This window comes from Pinus tabuliformis, chromosome 8 (genome assembly GCF_031772625.1).
Source record: "Pinus tabuliformis cultivar Carrire ecotype Pingquan chromosome 8, CPIR1, whole genome shotgun sequence".
Lineage (NCBI taxonomy): Eukaryota > Viridiplantae > Streptophyta > Pinopsida > Pinales > Pinaceae > Pinus > Pinus tabuliformis.
In genome coordinates, this window is record NC_142294.1 from 43061365 (window position 1) to 43078957 (window position 17593).

The window sequence follows — 17593 nt, forward strand, 5'->3', positions numbered from 1 at the left end:
CTCTCCAAAGCTTGTGCCTGTTCCAAATTTCGTCTTGACACTGTCTTTGAAAATGCACCGGGCCACAATCACCAAGGCTTTAATACCTTGTTAAATTAAACTATGCTGTGGAGAATATGGGATATTACTGAGCCATACATATGTCTCTCTCCAATTGCTCTCTCCAAAGCTTGTGCCTGTTCCAAACTTCGTCTTGACACTGTCTTTGAAATGCAGCTGGACACAATCACCAAGGCTCTAATACCATGTTAAATTAAACTATGCTATGGAGAATACGGGAGACAAACAAGAGTGTGAATGAAAGACATGTATTATACGAAATGTGTGTATGATTACATAAAGTGGTTTGTATATATATCTAGTAGGTTCCATTATTCCCATTAGGAACTGCTCACTTAATTTCTTAATTACATATAACATAAATGCCATTTATTACATATGATTTATCACATATCATATGCCATGTATTACAGATGATTTATTACAAATCTTGAACAAACCGATGTACCATTCTAAATTACTGAGCCATACATATGTCTCTCTCCAATTGTGCTCTCCAAAGCTTGTGGCCGTTCCAAACTTCGTCTTGACACTGTCTTTGAAAATGCACCGGGCCACAATCACCAAGGCTCTAATACCATGTTAAATTAAACTATGCTATGGAGAATATGGGAGACAAACGAGAGTGTAAATGAAAGACATGTATTATATGAAATGTGTGTATGATTACATAAAGTGGTTTGTATATATATCTAGTAGGTTCCAGTATTCCCATTAGGAACTGCTCACTTAATTTCTTAATTACATATAACATAAATGTTATTTATTACAGATGATTTATTTCCACTTTATTATATTATTAATCAATACATTAATGAAATTATCATTACAATATCTAATATAGTTAGGCAATACTTTTAGGAAAACTTTCTTGTTTCACTTAAATTTTTGAATATTCAATCTGGTTGTCATGTCATTTTCTGGCCACAATCTAGTCTTGCTAACTTTCTTATGTTTGCTGTGTGACAGACTATAATGGTCATCGAGTTTTAACCCACTTGGGACTTCATATTCAAATATTCAGCTTGGTGGATGTATGATTGTTGTTAGATAAGAATATTCATATTATAAACTGGGCCAATTCATCTTAATATGGCACAAAGAAGTACTAGGAAGGCCCTAGTTGGTTTGGGCTTTTTGTGCGCTCTTCTTGTCATTCTTCCAAAGATGTCATGTGCAAATGTTATCTTGATCGGGAACAACATGTCCTTTTCGTTTGATGACAAAGAGGCAAGCTTTGGTAAGATTCCACTTATCGATGCTCTTTTATAGTTTGGGTTCATGCCAAGTTGATTTTGCTTCCAAATTTGTCTAGATAATTCTAAAATTTGCAGCGTTGCAGTTAGGTATAAAAGAGTGCTTAATTATTTCTGGATTTACATTTCTTTCTTTGTTTTTTTGGCTTTCTCTTGCATTGAATAGCTAAGTTTTTTTCTGCTATTTGCTTAATTGCTGAATTCCTTATTTCAGATCTAAACATGATAATGTTATTCTAACTAGATACTGTTTTCTATCTGTCAGCATTTACATATTTCTCAAATGACATTCAAATAAAAGCTGGATATGAAAAACTTACTGAAATAATAACAATGGCAGAATTTGTTCCATATATTCATGGGAACATCCAAATGAATGCTCCCTGTTACCTCCTAAGTTGTCACTTGAGGTGTAAAAGTACCAATCACCAAGTGAGATACTAAGGGCAACTCAGACTGCCCGCTGTCACCTTGGTAGTGCTTCCCTTCTCTTTAAGTGGGCTCTCCTCCGGCAGGAGGGGGCTTCCCTGAGCAAACTAAGTCAAGCAAAGCACATAGGGAATGGAAATGAGATCTGCGACTTTGGGTAAATCTGGTTGTCAATTTTACAATATAGAAAATTAAGTCTGAAAGGTGATGAAATGAGGGGTTTCAAGACTTTTAACAGATCCGATTTCTATTTATCTCAGCTTTAATTTCAGGATTTGCAAAACAGAAATAAAATGATGTATTTGTTATATTTTGAGGTGCTTGAAAGAGAGGACAAGTGCCCAGATTCCAGATTGGGGAAATGAGGTCAATAGAGAAAACTTAGTGGGGTATTTAAACTTTAAACAATATTTTAGGGGAAAACCAAATTGCAAAATACATGCAATAGCAGTCCTTAAATGGCTGGAAACTAAATACAGAAATTTATGAAGGAAGGGGCCACTAAGAGATCCACCTTCAAGCTTGATTCAAGTGTGAATTTTGCTAAGCAAATAAACTAACACACCATCTATTTAAGATGTTAAATGCAAATCAGGTTATTTCCATTAATGAAATATTAAAGAAACTAGAGAGATGGATTTTCACTTCTACTTAATTCCAATGTGGTTGATCAATCACTCCCCTTGGCCTCATGAACAAGCTTTGATATCATAAAATTAGCATCAAAATTCAGCAAATAGCCTCTGTTGTCTCAAAACCTAGTAGGTCTTGTGAGAGGCCTCACAAGACAAGAACTAGACCAAGGGACAACACTGAGGTGGAGGCCCACTGTCACTACAACACACCACCTCATGATCTTTAGTGGATTTTCACCACAAGGGAGGCTTCCCAGTATAGGTCACCTAATAGGTATTTTAAGGCAGAGGTTCAAAGGTGACAGATGGGATAAGCTCAAGAAGGGCACTCAAACTAAGAACAAGGTACAATCCAATAAGGCAAGGAATAACGTGCTATTCAAGAGATATATTGTGCTCTTTAAGGAATAAGCAATGGTAATGACTTACAAAGGAACATAAGACCAAGAAAAGGCTTGTGAAAAAATTGATATGATCAACAAAAGGAGCCACAAGCCTTCAACACGCCCTAAGTTAAAGCTTTGGTGCTAGTTTAGGGTTTCCTAGGGCAAAATTACCTAGGGCTTGTGACGTTTGCCCTAAAGAGGGAGAGTTAACAGTGGAGAAGGCTAGATTTTGATGCAACTAGACTCAATCCATGTGAAAATCCTCATAACAAGCCAACACCCTCCCCTTAGTTGAATTCAGCCCTATGCCCTAGCCTAGCAGCTTGCCTTGAAGGTTTGAAAATGTGAGAAGAAGGAGAGAGAATCTGAGAAGGTTTGATCACCTATGTGGGAGCCAGTGCCTGTTTCATGGGTGGTGGAGTCTAAGGGAAACCTAGTATGGAGATATCAAACCCTAGAAGGGAATAAGGGGATAAAAAACCCTAGTTGTCACTTTATGAGGGGATAAAATCAAGAGGAAAGCTCACTAGGAGGTCCTCAAGGGATGTCCAACATTCTTTAGTTACAATATTTTACCAACATTCCATAGAAAGATTTAACAAGAACATAGAAACCCTAGCAAAAATGATTGCATGCAATAACCAATAAAAGATAGTCAACAATAAATATAAAGATATGCATGAACAAATCCTCTTCATTATCCCCACAACAAGAGCTAGCCTCCAATAGAAAACTTATCCATAAAGATCACATCTCCACAAGAATAAAAGGCTACCATAACTAGGGCGAAATCCTCTAAGTAGGTTGAAGTAGTCCACAAGTGATGATGAGAATGAGATGTGAGGTGACCTCTATTTATATGAGGTCTACCTAACCTAATATTAGCTTAAGAGGCCCCTAAAACAAGTTTGACAAATAATCCTTGGGTTACAAGCAAACCCACTAGCTTAATGCAAAATTATGCCATAAATGACCCACACATGTTAGCCATAAGCCTCAAAATGTTGATGTCATGCCCTTTTTGGGCTCCAAATGTCATTTCATGGTGAGACGAAGGCTGAAAATGTGTCTGGGTGCCAAGATCATCCCTCATTTGAGGAGTGTCCCTTAAATCTACCTCAAAGCAGCCTTAGGGGTCCCAAATCCAATTTGGGATGTCACGACGCCATCTCCATGGGTCTCCAATGGTCAACACAAGGCCTCCTCTTCCAGCATTATGGCTCCATCAGGTGCAACAAGCCCTCCCTAATCATCGCATGGAAGACCATCCTCATCTGGCTCTGAATCATGTAGTGTCAAGGCTAGCTTGGGGGCATGTTGAGTCCAGCGGTGCAATCATCAAGAATCCTTTGTGCTAGGTCAAAGTTGATCAAAGGAGCAGTTGAAATCAGTCTCAAAGTGTTCCACGGAATTGTTAAAGGATGAGTGGGGACAACACTGCCACATGGGACAGTTCTTGTCTCCCACTAACTTATGCTTGTCTCCCCATATTCCAATAACAACCAATCACAAGAAGATATGCATAGCATGTCTGGCAGCCCATACGCACAGTTACACATCAGTCCTCAAGCATCAACGCTGACAGATTTTTCACTATATATGCAGGCCTAAAACAGGGGATCATTCAACAGTTAATAGATTTGTTTGGTGGCACTTTTCAATAGTAAATTGTGGGATATGTTTCCCTTCATTCCCACACAGTTGTACACTTGTGCCATTCAAACTGATACGCTGCCCTGTCTAAGAGATTTATGCTGCCACTTGACAGTTTATATAGCCAGTCTTGTTTATACTTGGAGGAGTTTGACCAGCTTTGGGATTATCATTTTTTCCACTTGTTGATCCATTTTTTATTGGGATTTCCTCCCAAATTTGTATAAAGAGACCCATTGGGCTCTCATATTGTAATCTGGAATACAAGCTATTGTGCTCAAGGATACTCTCCTGGATTGTACACTCTTTGGAAATTAATACAAAAGACTTTGGGGTTACATTTGAGGTGTTCTTCTCCTTGTGTATGGTAACTTCTTGATATTCTTGCTCTTATATTTCTACTTGCTTCATTATGTTATTATTTCCATGATGCTTCTTCAAGTTACGTTGATATGCAGTGGAACGAACAAAGCTCATTTTTAAGTCAAACACTCCAGAATACTTGGAATATGTAGATCTCCATTGAGGATACATGAATATATGTTAAATGTATGAATAAGAATGATGTTATTGTTGAGAAATCTAGGGCATAGAGATCAAGTGATTTCTCTTCTATTAGTAATTGCTTGTAAGTGATTTTTACTTCTTTAGATTAGGATCTTCTTTTACTTTGGTTATTAGTGTTATTCTTCATCGAACAGCTACCAATGCATAAACCATAAAGAGACAAGAGACACAAAATATAGGCTATCAGCGAGGGCCAAAACCTCTCTCTTTGGGAGGAAAACCCGCACAAATTCTTCTTATAGAGATTCCAATTGACGAATACCAAGACCACGACCGTTGACCTATTTGCCACTCCAAGACCAAGACACAAGTTCTCTTGATGAGATCCTTTGACAATGGCAATCAACCTTTCGTTCCTTTCCTTTTCTCGATTCCTCTTCCACTTCGACCTTTTTTAGCTTCAAACCTTTGGCCTAGACTTTACCTTCTTCTTATCTTGACCTTCCTTCTAGACTTTACTTTCTTCCAATTCTTGTTTCTGTTGAAAATAGTGTAACTAGGTTCGGTCTTCATCATGTAAAATATTGTAACAATGTATTTTTTGTATCAAGATCTTTTTTTGTATAATTACTTGAGAATGGGTTTCATGCTCAAGGAAGGTTTATTTAGAGTCCTAAATTCAATGTTGGTCAAAAGAGTCCTTCCAGATCATTAATGAAAACCACCGAAATGTACCCACCGAAATTAAAGAAAGGAATCCGCTTGTAAGCATTTCATGATGTCAGGCCGTCGGCCTAATAGAGAGGATCAAGTTGTCTTATGGATGGATGAGCAAGCCTATAAATAGGCAACGATGGCACTCCCTTAGAGAGCAATTCACTCACTCTCATTCACGCTTCAAGGACGAAGAGAAGGAGACGAAGGAGTGGCAGCCGCAAGCAATGAGGAAGTCTGTTCCCTCAACCGAGAATATCTTCAAGTCTGTTCACACGTGCGGAGATCAGATCCGAGCTAGGGCATCCATGCATATTGACTATTGATTGGGTTACAAGTTCGATCAAGCTACAGTCTGAAGGGAGGATCCATTATCAAGGAGATCGAAGTGGTGGAAGGGCTAGAAGAGCCTTAATTCTTCTCGCACGAGTGCCCATGATCAGAAGGAGACAGTCATGATCTCGTTGTTCTTGAACAATCACTATTTCGACATCTAATATAGTGGATCAAGCTCAAGTCAAGGAGCTATCTCATGTGTGACTAATATACTTGGAAAGCGAAGGTGCAAGGAAGCTAGAAGGAGTTGTTCTCGACATTATTTTGCTTACTGTCATCACCTTGGTGCAAACTTACTATTTAGTGTGAAGTTGCAGAAGAAGGTTCAGTGATTGGGTACATCTCGGTAGGTTTGTCATCTTGATGTTGAAGGCTACATTGTATCTTTTGTTAAGGGTCTTGGAATTCATCAATAAAGATTCTATAAGAAAGAGTTCAAGGGTTTTTCCTCTCAAGATTTAGAGAGGTTTTTGCCTTGGCATGGTGCCAATATCTTGTGTACTTGTGCAATTTGATCTTCTTGTTTTGATAGCTGGTTGATGATAATAATTCATGTAAACATAAAGAGCAAAATTTAAAGAAATAATATCACAAGCAGTTATCACAGTTAAGAGAAATCGAATAGCTTTAATTGCCCTCCATTTCTCAACATGGTATTGGAGCAAGTTCAACAAAGGGTGTAAAGAAGATCATCTCACTCATGAAGAAATTGGCTAGCTTCAGATCAGTTATGTCAAATTTGATTGATCTAAAGATCAAGCAAGTATGGGTTAAAGGGCAGATAAACTAGGTCTCGGGTAAAGGGAGGCAAGTCTTCGACCTGTCTCCTACAACAGGTATACGCAATCGAGAGTGATACAGAACTCGGGTTTGTGTGAAAATCTCAGAAGGATGCAGGCAGCTCAGAGTCTCGGATGAGGTCACAATGTTATTCCTCGATGAGTATAGCAGTCTCCACGCAAAAATGATCTTGGTGCTTTGTCCCTATAATACTTTGTCTCGAAGGCAACAATGTTAGTGTCCTTAGGTCGACTTGATCTTCTTCTAGGCCGACTTGGTGTAGAGGATACATAAATTATATTGGACTCGATACAAAACCTTTTTACATGATTCAAAAGTCTAAGAAGGGCCTCTTGGAATGTACAATGACTATAAACTCAATATTAATCCTAGGAGTCCATAATGGGGACTTTGACTAATATAATGATTACCCAAGCATGAAACCCATGCTTTAATAAGTCATTGTTACAATAATAAAAATTCTTTTTTTTATTCTTTTGACAAGTACATTACATGATGACTCAAATACATTAATGAAGACCGAACCTAGTTACATTTTCTAACATGTTACATATTGTAAAGAAAATTTTATTGAGTCAAAATAGAGTTAAAAGACCCTCCAAGACCTCGTCATGGCACAAAGATCAAGTCGACCTACATGAAGGGACAAGTCAGCTTCAAGATAGCAATTCGTACCCCCCTTTCAAGTCTATAAATAAGAAGGAATTCAACCTCATTTGCACACTCACTTGAGCAAGTTTGATCTCCTCAAGGTAGAAGCTAAAAAAGGACGACGAAGAAGAAGAAGATCAAGATCAAAGTTTTTGGGCCTCTCTCTCTCTCTCTTTCATTTGGGTGAAGTTGCAAGGTCAAAGTTGTGAAGCTATAAGATCGAAGCTGTGAAGCTGCTAGGTCGAAGCTGCTGAAGCTGCTAGGTCGAAGCTGCTGAAGCTGCTTCAAGGTTGAAGCTGTGAAGCTGCTAGGTCGAAGTTACTGAAGCTGTTAGGTTGAAGTTGCAAAAATTGTTGCTGGGGTTGAAGTCGCTGGAAGGTCGGAGTTTGGAAAACTCATCAAGAAGGAAGGATGACTTGGTCTTGGAGATCTTGGTCAAGGGTCACAGGTCTTGGAATTCGTCAAGTTCTATAAGAAGAGAAGGTTTTTGGTGGGTTTTCCTCTCAGTTGGAGAGGTTTTGGCCCTGGCTGATTGCCTATTTCTTGTGTCCTATCATCTCATTGTTCTTTATGATTTGGTAGCTGTTTGATGATAGAGAATAGTAATAATAATAAAGGAAAGAAGAAGTTAATCAAGTAAAGTAAAAATACATCACAAACAATTATCAAAGTAAGAGAAATCACCTACACTTGTTGCCCCCTAGATTTCTCAACACTCAAGGAGCATTTTAAATGCTCCTCCTTGAGCGCTCCCTAAATTGGCAAGGAGCAAGATTTTTATTGAGGGAGCGAGCTCCCAAGATACACTCCTTGAAGGGAGCATTCACGAAGAATGCTTCTTGAATGCTCCCTCTAAGAGTGAAGTGCTTTAGTGGTTTACGTGGGGGGTGGGGTGTTTGTGCTCTCCCACATCATAGATTGCAACTCCACTGAACCAGCTTCAGTATCCACCTAGTGGATCACCTAGGGTTTTGCACCCTACAACCATACTTAGGTTTACGTGCTGACCATTGTCACAAAACTGCTCCACTCATTGAAGCTTGGACATGCTGCCCACTGAAACCCTCTGATAACTCTCTACCCAGACAGCTTGTCTTTCCATCCATAGAATCTGGAAGATTTCAAAAACTGAGCTTAGACACCATGTTAAATTTTCTCATACCATGGTAGAAGATTCTGCAATTTAAAAGAATTTCTATAGGAAACTAAACAACGGGAAAATTAAAGCTAATAAAAACTGTACTTTGTGATTAATGCTAGAATCTACAAACGCACATTTTAATAAATATGTAACTGAAACACAATAAGTGGATAGTCAAATCCTATTATTGCTTTTCATTTCCTCTGAAGATGAAAATTTGTTACAGGAAAAATGCCAACTGCCGAAATGAAAAGTTGAAAACTGAATGAATAAACTTGTTTCTCTGCCTTTTCATTTATAGATTGAGAAGAAAAGTAGGTACAATGAATCTGGACACTTGCACAAAAATACCTCAATTGGAGATGATATGGGGCATGCAAGCATGCATCCTCCTTGAGATTTGTGCTTTAACTAGTGGGCTGCATGCACTTCACTAAACTGAGCTAAGCTGCATGCGTCTTACCTAATTGATGCAGGCAAACTTAAATTGGAAATTTAATGCATGCAAGTTCTCACTATACAAAAACCATAAATAGATCTGAATTTCTAAAAATAAAAGTCATCTAAACTGGACCTAAATTGAGGATGCATGCTTAAGGCATGCATGCACCCTCTATCTCTTTGTTGTCCCTAAATGCTCTTGTGCCTTTGTTACTGCAATAGATAGTTGCTTAGTGGTGGTTGTATGGAACTGCTCTACTGTACCAAACTTTGCTAGAGGAGGGTTGCCTTGCTGCAGTGCAGACTTGCACATCTATCACACAAGCTTCCTCTGTGTGCAACCAGGTCTCCTCTGCTTGGCACTGACATTAATGGCACTTGCCATGCACTTTTTGAAATACTAAAACTCCAGCAAGGAGGAGGGATTTTTGGGTTGTATTGATGTTGCTATACAGGGGTGTATTCTAGTTACTTTCTAGGTGTAGAGATGTCTCGAAGGGTTTGGGCCTCGGTGAGGCTTCTTATGACACAACTTACTTGAGCTCAGCATGTGCTCAAGTGTGAGGTTCTTTTGCACTATGTGATATAATCTTGATGCCTCACTTGTTTTGGATTTAGGGGTTCATACTTCATTATATGCAAAATCATTTCGAAGGCCTGAAAATTTGTTTCAAGAAGGGTTAAGGGGAACTACATGGGGAGTCAGTCAGGGTGAGATCTTGTCTGGTACCCAATTCGAAGTTGGAATCATTAGAACCAGCATTATTAAACTCTTGAGATTCCAAGCACACAAGCTGAGTAGAAAACATTTTTATCTTGGAGATCTTTGGTACTTTGGAGGCTTGATCTTGGAAAGATTGGAGGGATTTAGCCTATTAGAAGTCCTTCCTTTCTTCTGACAGGATTGTCATCGACGATGTTATTGGGCTGCTCCCCCCAAGGACTTATTCAAGCTGAATATTGGTTTGTGGTGTCCTTGCTGAAGAGATTGGGGGTGAGTATTAGGCAAACAGATTCGTAGTATGATTCCTGGAAGGATACTCCTTTTTCCACTAGGAGCCTGTGTAGGCACCTGTTGCTAATGCTCAATGGGCTTCTTCTGTTCTTGAGGATAGTTGGATTCATAGGCTTTATAGTGTCTGATCCTATAAGCTGCAGGCATTTTCGTGGCTAGCTTTTTATCAAGGATTGCCATCTGAGGCTTACCTGGCTAAGATTGAGTTGCTTGATGGACTTGGTGTAGATTGTGTTAAGCTGGAGACAGTGAAGCACATTTTTGGGACTGCCTATTTGCTAGGGGCTGTTGGCAGCACATTTAGGATCAGCACTCAGTTTACTTTCTGGATAAAATACATTGGAGAGCTGCAGTCTTTGGTACCTCTAGGTATATTGTGGTTTCAGCCTTTACAGGGATTTAGAGCTGCTTGAAAGTTTTTTCACTGCTCACCCTCTGGAAGATAAGGTGCAAACCTGTTTCTGCCAATGAGATCGGTTCACTAAAGTCTTTTTATTGTAGTAGGAGGGAAGGGGTATGCATGCAATTGTTGGCTAAATGCTCTGCTGAATGCCAAGGAATTACATGCTACAACTTATTCTGATTTTATTTTGGCATTAGTAGGTCTGAGGAATAGAATATGCTGATTGTATATGCCCTCATGCTTTTTCTTTTTCTTCTGTAACTATTACTATTATACTTCATTGAAAAAAACTATTACTATTATACCATATGGTGTATTTTGTAAAAGTACATGCTATGTGATGATACTGTCTTGAATCAAATGGTTGGGGCATTTAAGAAAAGGAAATTGAAAGCAGTTCAAAATCTACATTATACTGAGAACAACTTTTAGATTTCAAGCTGCATGGAAAACTTTTTATTTTTTTTCTATTCTTGTAGTTTATCAGGAGAATTGGTATATCTGCCTGTCACCGAGGAGACGTGAGATTGAGTCAGTGGGACTGCCATTATACTCCTGAACCTAGCGCAACTGCCCACAAGCCTCACTAGACAGGTAAACCAAGTTTCGAACCTGGGCAGAGCCCGTGTGTTGGTTGGAAAACGCCTTTCGATGTGGGACATCCACCATTTGGTTAAGTTGCAGGGAAAACTTTGAATGGGCAAGGTAAATTTTGCTTAGGGTGGTCATTAGAGAGTGAAACACAGTATCACTATTCCTCATTCACGATTATATTGTTTTAGTGGGCAGATCTGTAGCATTGTTTTTTAGGCCAAACAGTTGAGAATAAATTGGTTTTTTTAGTTATATATTATTATATCTTTTCCTTGCCAATGCCAATGTTCATGATTTCACTGCTCCCATTTTCCCCTGCAAGTCCCCTTTCAAGTTTTCTATTTTATTCAATCAATCGTTACACTTCAAAAAAGGGAAATATTATTACATTTTTTAGAGAGAAATTTTAAACTGAATAAATTTTCAAATTTGTTTAAATATATTTATTTACTTTCCTGATGTTTTCAGTTATTTACATATCAAAATTGAGGGAAGTTTATGAATGTTTTGAAGGTTTGACGGAATCTGTTAATGACATGCTCCATGTTATTTCATTGGCAGTGGGCACACATGCACCCTATCAAAGTCTTTTGAGTTATATGGCTCACATTTGCTTTCCGATGGAATGAAATTTCATTCTTTAGTTGCAATTATAGCTTCATTTATCTGGTGCATTTTTTCAGCGTGTTATTGCACAAGTTCTAATAACTTTGATAATTTTTTATCAGTTCTAGCAATGAAAGGATCAGGAATCTGTGGGATACTCCAAGTAGCAGAACCATCTGATGCATGTTCACAGCTTTCAAACAAAGATGTGTCAGGAGAAGGTGCAAACTCGCCATTTGTATTGATTCAAAGAGGTAATTGCAGCTTTGAGACAAAAGTTCAAATTGCACAAGATGCTGGCTTCAAGGCAGCTATTATCTACAATAATGAAGATAGCCGTGACTTGGTTACAAGTAAGTTATCAGACAGAAGCCATTTTTTTTCACAATTGATATTAGTTAATTTTGCCCTTAGTCTTTTACTGGCAAATATCTGTCAAGCTATCTAATACAATTTGTAGGCTTGAAAACGTTGTTTTTTCATTAGCATTTTTTCAATGGCAAATGTTGATCCCCAAAGTGTCTTACATTCAAGGAAATATTAGGAATTGCAAAGAATAAATTGTTTTCCTAAGAATAGGATGAATAGTTTCTGATGGTGAATGAAAAAATAATAATGGTCTCTAAGTTGAATTTGCTGTGGCGCATGGGACATATATGCATCTTATAATGTAGGAGCTTGCTTTCTTTAGAAAAAAAAATTGTAAACTCCTCTTTTTCCTTCCTTTTCCAACAAAAAATCTCCAAAAAAATGCATTTCTGTGGAAATTTCTCAGAATACAGATTCAAGGGAAAACAGAGATTTTGCCTGCATCTTAGAAGGTTTCTTGGATTTTAGCCATGTGAAGTTTTGGTGTTAGGTCTGCTGTAAAACAAGGTACAAAGTAGCAGTGGAAAGAGTACAGTGTTTCACTTCCAAACAGCCCAAACTTCCTAGTTTTCCAAGGAAAGAGGTATAAGTTTCATCCGTTTTAGGGCAACTTATCAGCCAATAACCAGATCTAAAAATACTGTTTTACGGCAATAATAAGAGTACATCAGCATTATGACAAGCAGGAAAATGAGCCCTTTGTTTTCTTCACTTAGATATCAAATCACTTAACATTTGTCCTTCTAGCTATGGCAAATCAGAAATACATATATAGGTGTAAATAACAATGCAAAATCAAGCCTGGAGATTGCACAAGTTTTGGACAGTTGGAAACTTCATTCATATGCTCAAGATGAAGTACATGGGCATATCATAGCTTTCTTTCAAGGCTAGAGCCTAGCACAAATCCCCCTAGCTCTCCAAGCCTTAGCTATGACAAATCAACTAAATGCTAGGAATCCAAGAAAATCCAATATGAAAGAATCATTCCAACATATCCTCCAAGGCAAGACATCTTCTCCTCTTCTTCGCAATTCCACGCTAGTGATTAATCACAAAACCATAAACTCCAATTTCCAAGGGATAAGCCCTAACCCTTGACCTCCAAGATACCCAAGCAGACCAAGAAACCCTAGAGACTTGAGAGAGAGAGAGGGAGAGAGGCTAATGCACACTCTTATGAAGGCCATGCCTCATCACAATAGTGAATACAGGTGAGTGGATGAACATATATGATGAAAAACCCTTGCCTTTTCTATTTATATGAGCATATAAAAATCTTCATATTATAGCTAACTCTTTGGAAGTATAAATCTGTTCCCTTGCTTGAATATCTTGCACATTTTCAGACTTTTCATTGAGTAGTCAAATCTGGTTATACGTAACAGCCTTTCACTCCTATGTGCAGAACCCCCTAGAACTAAGAGACTCAACAATCACATACCCATAGGTTCTACCAGCTCACATAAAATCTGGTAACCATTGCTTTACAAGAAGCCAGATTAATGCTAAGTACTCCAATTTTTTCAAATCTCTTTCCTTTTCAAAGATTTAGTAGTTTAGGGAAGCCCCCTTTGTTGATGATGTGCTGAACAAAGTGTGGGAGTGGGTCATTGAGGTGACCCCTCCAAATTGCCTTGAGGTCCACACTTAGTGACTTTGGACTTTGGCTCCTTTGGTGTGGATTTGAATGGTAACAGAGCACATTCTGTTTGAGCCTAGTTGACGGTGTACTTTTTTTTGTTATCTGCTGTATAAAACTATATACTGTGATGTAAATTAAAAACTACCTTTACTTGCTAAAAAATAAATCAACAAATTTATGGAAACAATAAGGTTTGAATTAATTTTCACATACCTTCAAATTGACACAAGATTCCAGTCTCAAATCACCTTCAAGTTTGTAGATAATATTTCACTGAAACCAGCCCACAGACAGGCCCATTCTTGCTCCGAGTCAACTCTCTTTTGACTTTGGACTTTGGATCCTTTGGTGTGGATTTGAATGGTAACAGAGCACATGCTATTTGAGCCTAGCTGATGATGTACGTTTTTTTTGGTATCTACTGTATAAAACTACATACTGTGATGTAAATTGAAAACTACCTTTATTTGCTAAAAAATAAATCAACAAATTTATACAGAGACAGTAAGGTTTGAATTTATGTTTACATACCTTGAAATGGGCACAAGATTCCGGTCTCAAATGATGTTCAAGTTTGTAGATCATATTTCACCAAAACCAGCCCACAGACAGGCCCATTCTTGCTCTGAGTCAACTGTCTTTGCTATGGTTCTGAAATCTTCAAATGCTCCCAAATGTTCAATGAGGAGAGTGTGAGACAAAGAGAGGGTAGGGATTGCTCTTTTACAGGTTTTCATTTATTTTTTTGAAGCACTATAGGTCAGCTTGGGTGCTGAATCAGCTAGTTTGGTTAACTGGTCCAAAATTGGTTCTTGGTCTGAGCTAGACCAGAATTTGCCCAAAATGGTCTGGAATAGCCAGTTAATTTGACTACTATGGTTAATTGTAGTGCTTTTTTTTCGTACTAAAGCCGTTTACTATTCTTGTTATTGACTTCTCAATGCTATAGGTTTAAATATATTCGTTTTCCATACATGATGTCTACTACTTACTTTTCTATTTCTTGAAAGGTTATTCAAGGACATTATTGGAGGAATCATTTCCACAATCAAACTTGCTTTTTTATTTTCTTTTCATGCTCTATATTCTGCAAGACATCGTAGCTTAGAGATGCATTCTGGATTCCTTATACTTATTTATTCTTCTGCAACATACAAGCAGACATAATAGCTTTGCATCTTTATTTGTAAAGGCAACATGCACAGGTTTGAGAAATTTTTATGGTATTGATGCTTTCAAGAGTCGAGGCAGTCTAATGTGCTTAACTTGTATGCATTTATAATTGCATTGTTATGCAGTGACTGGAGATTCCAATGGAATTGCAATATATGCAGTGTTTGTCTCTAAGGCAGCAGGTCATGTCCTTTTAAAATATGCTGGAGATTCAAGTATGGAATGTTGGATTATTCCTTCCCTCAAGAACACATCATGGTCAGCAATGGTAATTTCTTTTGCCTCACTGGTTGCCATGGCTGCTGTGTTTGCAATGTGCGTCTTTGTACATAAGTATCGGCTCCAACGAGTTAGACAAGGACTACCGCGTCTTGACGAGTTAAATGGTATGAGTTTTCGGCAAGTGAAAGCATTACCAAGCCTGATATTCAATTCTGTTATTGGCAACAACTGTACATCAGAAACCTGTGCTATATGTCTTGAAGACTATACAGCTGGAGAAAAATTACGTGTCCTTCCTTGCTGCCATAGTATGTTGTTTCTACACAAGCCCTTTGGCGCCTTTTTGATAGTGATGGCTGTGCAGTTAGTTATTTTGTTTGTTTCTGGAAATGCCCTTTTTAACAAAGATCTTCCGCTTAAAGTGCAGCAACCATTTTTCCTATAATTATGATGATATTGGTTGGTTCTTTTCTTGGCAGGATTTCATGTCTTTTGTATAGATTCTTGGCTCACAATGTGGCGGACTTTTTGCCCTGTATGCAAACGTGATGCAAGGATTATAAATGGAGAGCCTCCAGCGACAGAAAGCACCCCACTTTTGTCTGCAACTTCTTTATTGTCTTCTCCTATTCCATCGGCACAGTCATCCTTTATAGGATCTCCATCTGTGCATGCATCTCCAAGTTCATTGCTGCCTCGTGCCGAATCAGCATGTTCTCATTATTCTTTGAATGTCTCATTGTACATGCCGCGAACATTAGATCCTTGTAGTGTTTCGTCGCTTCTGAGTAGAAACTCTGCTAACATTGCACATACTTCTCTATTGTCCATGGGTAGTCAGTCTTCACTGTTTTCATCCCGAAATTCTCTCTCTTCGTCTCCACATATGACATCACTTGTAGATCTTGGGCCAGACTGTTATAATGCATCTCCGCAATTCGATGCTTCATTCCCTCTTCCACCATACATTCAATCCTGTGGCGGGTCATTGGCAGTAATGTCTCCTTTCAATTCAACACACTCCTTACCAGGTTATCAGGAGTGTTATGTATAACCATATGGGCATTAGCATAGGTGATCTCGTTTGTGCACTGAGCTCTGAAAAGTGATCTGTGCTAACTAGTCTTTTTCCTGGTGGGACACTAAGAGGACATCTGAACTTCCTATTATTCTCGAAGGCCGCTCATGTAATATAGCTATATAAAATTTTGTTTTCAAATTTATATCTCAATTGCGTTGTGTTCATGGTCCTTGCAAAAACTATTTGTAACTTATGGCTTAAAAGTGAGGTTGGCTATGCTGCTGGTTAAATTGTGAAATTAGTGTTATGTATAGGGCAAGGCTTGTAATATAGGTTGCTTCCTAGGAGAATTGTACATTATCGGTGAAGTTAGAACAGTTGATTGGATATTCTGCTAGAGCATCTTTTATATCAGATAATTAGAAAAGTACAGAGATTCTCCAGAGCGCTTTGTAATTAAAAAATTAAAAAATAATTTCCAGATCGTTAATTTTCAAAGGTACACGAATTGTGGCTCAATTGGACACAACAGAAGACTTGGAAAGTCGACACTCCAACTTGTATCTTGAAACAAGGAGAATTTCTTTAAAATAAATCTTTGTTTAACTTGTTCAAAAAACATGAAGAATTTCTTTCAAGAAACATAATTAAAGATTTACACTGTTTTATTCATATCATATTATTCATATTTGAGATTTGGATTAATCATTCATAACAACATACATAAATAAAAACAAGAATTAAATGTTATAATTATTGACTAATAAATGGTTGAATTTCTAATAAAAGCTTAGATTCTTGAGTAAATAAAGTTTTAGATTTAATTTTTTTAATCATAAAAAAAGAGTGTTTTGCGTTAAAGAAAATATTTCTCAAGACATTCGATTCCAAATTTGCCAAATGAGTGTTGCCAATGCCAAGCCCCCTCTCCAAATGTCAAGGACATTTTTATGCATGAAAAGTAGATTTTTAAGGTTGTTACCTTTCAAACTTGCCAAATGACTGTTCTGGTGCCAAATCTGCTCTCCAAATGCTTGCTGTGGCCGCTGCTGCAGTACGAATACTCTCAAGTCTGACATTATTAATGTTTGTTGGTATTTTAGAGTCTCAATTAGATATTAATTGCAGAGAAAAATGAAATAAGATAACATAGAAACACTTGGACAAGGAAAATATTTACGTGATAAAACATTAACAATATGTAAGGAAATATGCAGGGAAATGTTTAACACTTATTCTTCAAGAAATAAGATCACAATTAAGCTTACAACCACATTATATTCCACCCCTTAGGTTGCATAGAATAAGATCACAATTAAGCTTACAACCACATTACATTCCACCCTTTAGGTTGCATAGATATGTCTAACTTGGCACTGTTATATGAACTCTCGTATTTTAATACAAACTACCAACATTTACTTGAAGTGAATTTAGTTTCTACAATACGATTTTTTATTAACCGTCGTGATTTCAACAATCTCCACTTTGATAACAACTTACCTCATACTTTGCCCATGCGCATTCATCATATC

The 17593-nt window shown here is 37.8% G+C and overlaps 1 protein-coding gene across 4 annotated transcripts in view; it reads left to right on the plus strand.

The window, feature by feature from the left end:
- The window catches only part of LOC149234035 (receptor homology region, transmembrane domain- and RING domain-containing protein 2-like), a 34082-nt gene extending 17822 nt beyond the window's left edge, over positions 1-16260 (plus strand). For 2 of the 4 annotated variants that reach the window (XM_089371724.1, XM_089371725.1), the window contains exons 3-6: positions 1030-1300; positions 11751-11981; positions 14941-15345; positions 15517-16260. In XM_089371724.1, coding sequence (XP_089227850.1) covers positions 1153-1300; positions 11751-11981; positions 14941-15345; positions 15517-16091 — 1359 coding nt within the window. In that variant the 5' untranslated portion in view covers positions 1030-1152 and the 3' untranslated portion in view covers positions 16092-16260. The remainder of the gene's footprint in view (positions 1-1029; positions 1301-11750; positions 11982-14940; positions 15346-15516) is intronic. The other 2 variants (XM_089371727.1, XM_089371726.1) reach the window with 1 other exon arrangement.
- The last annotated feature ends 1333 nt before the right edge of the window (positions 16261-17593 follow it).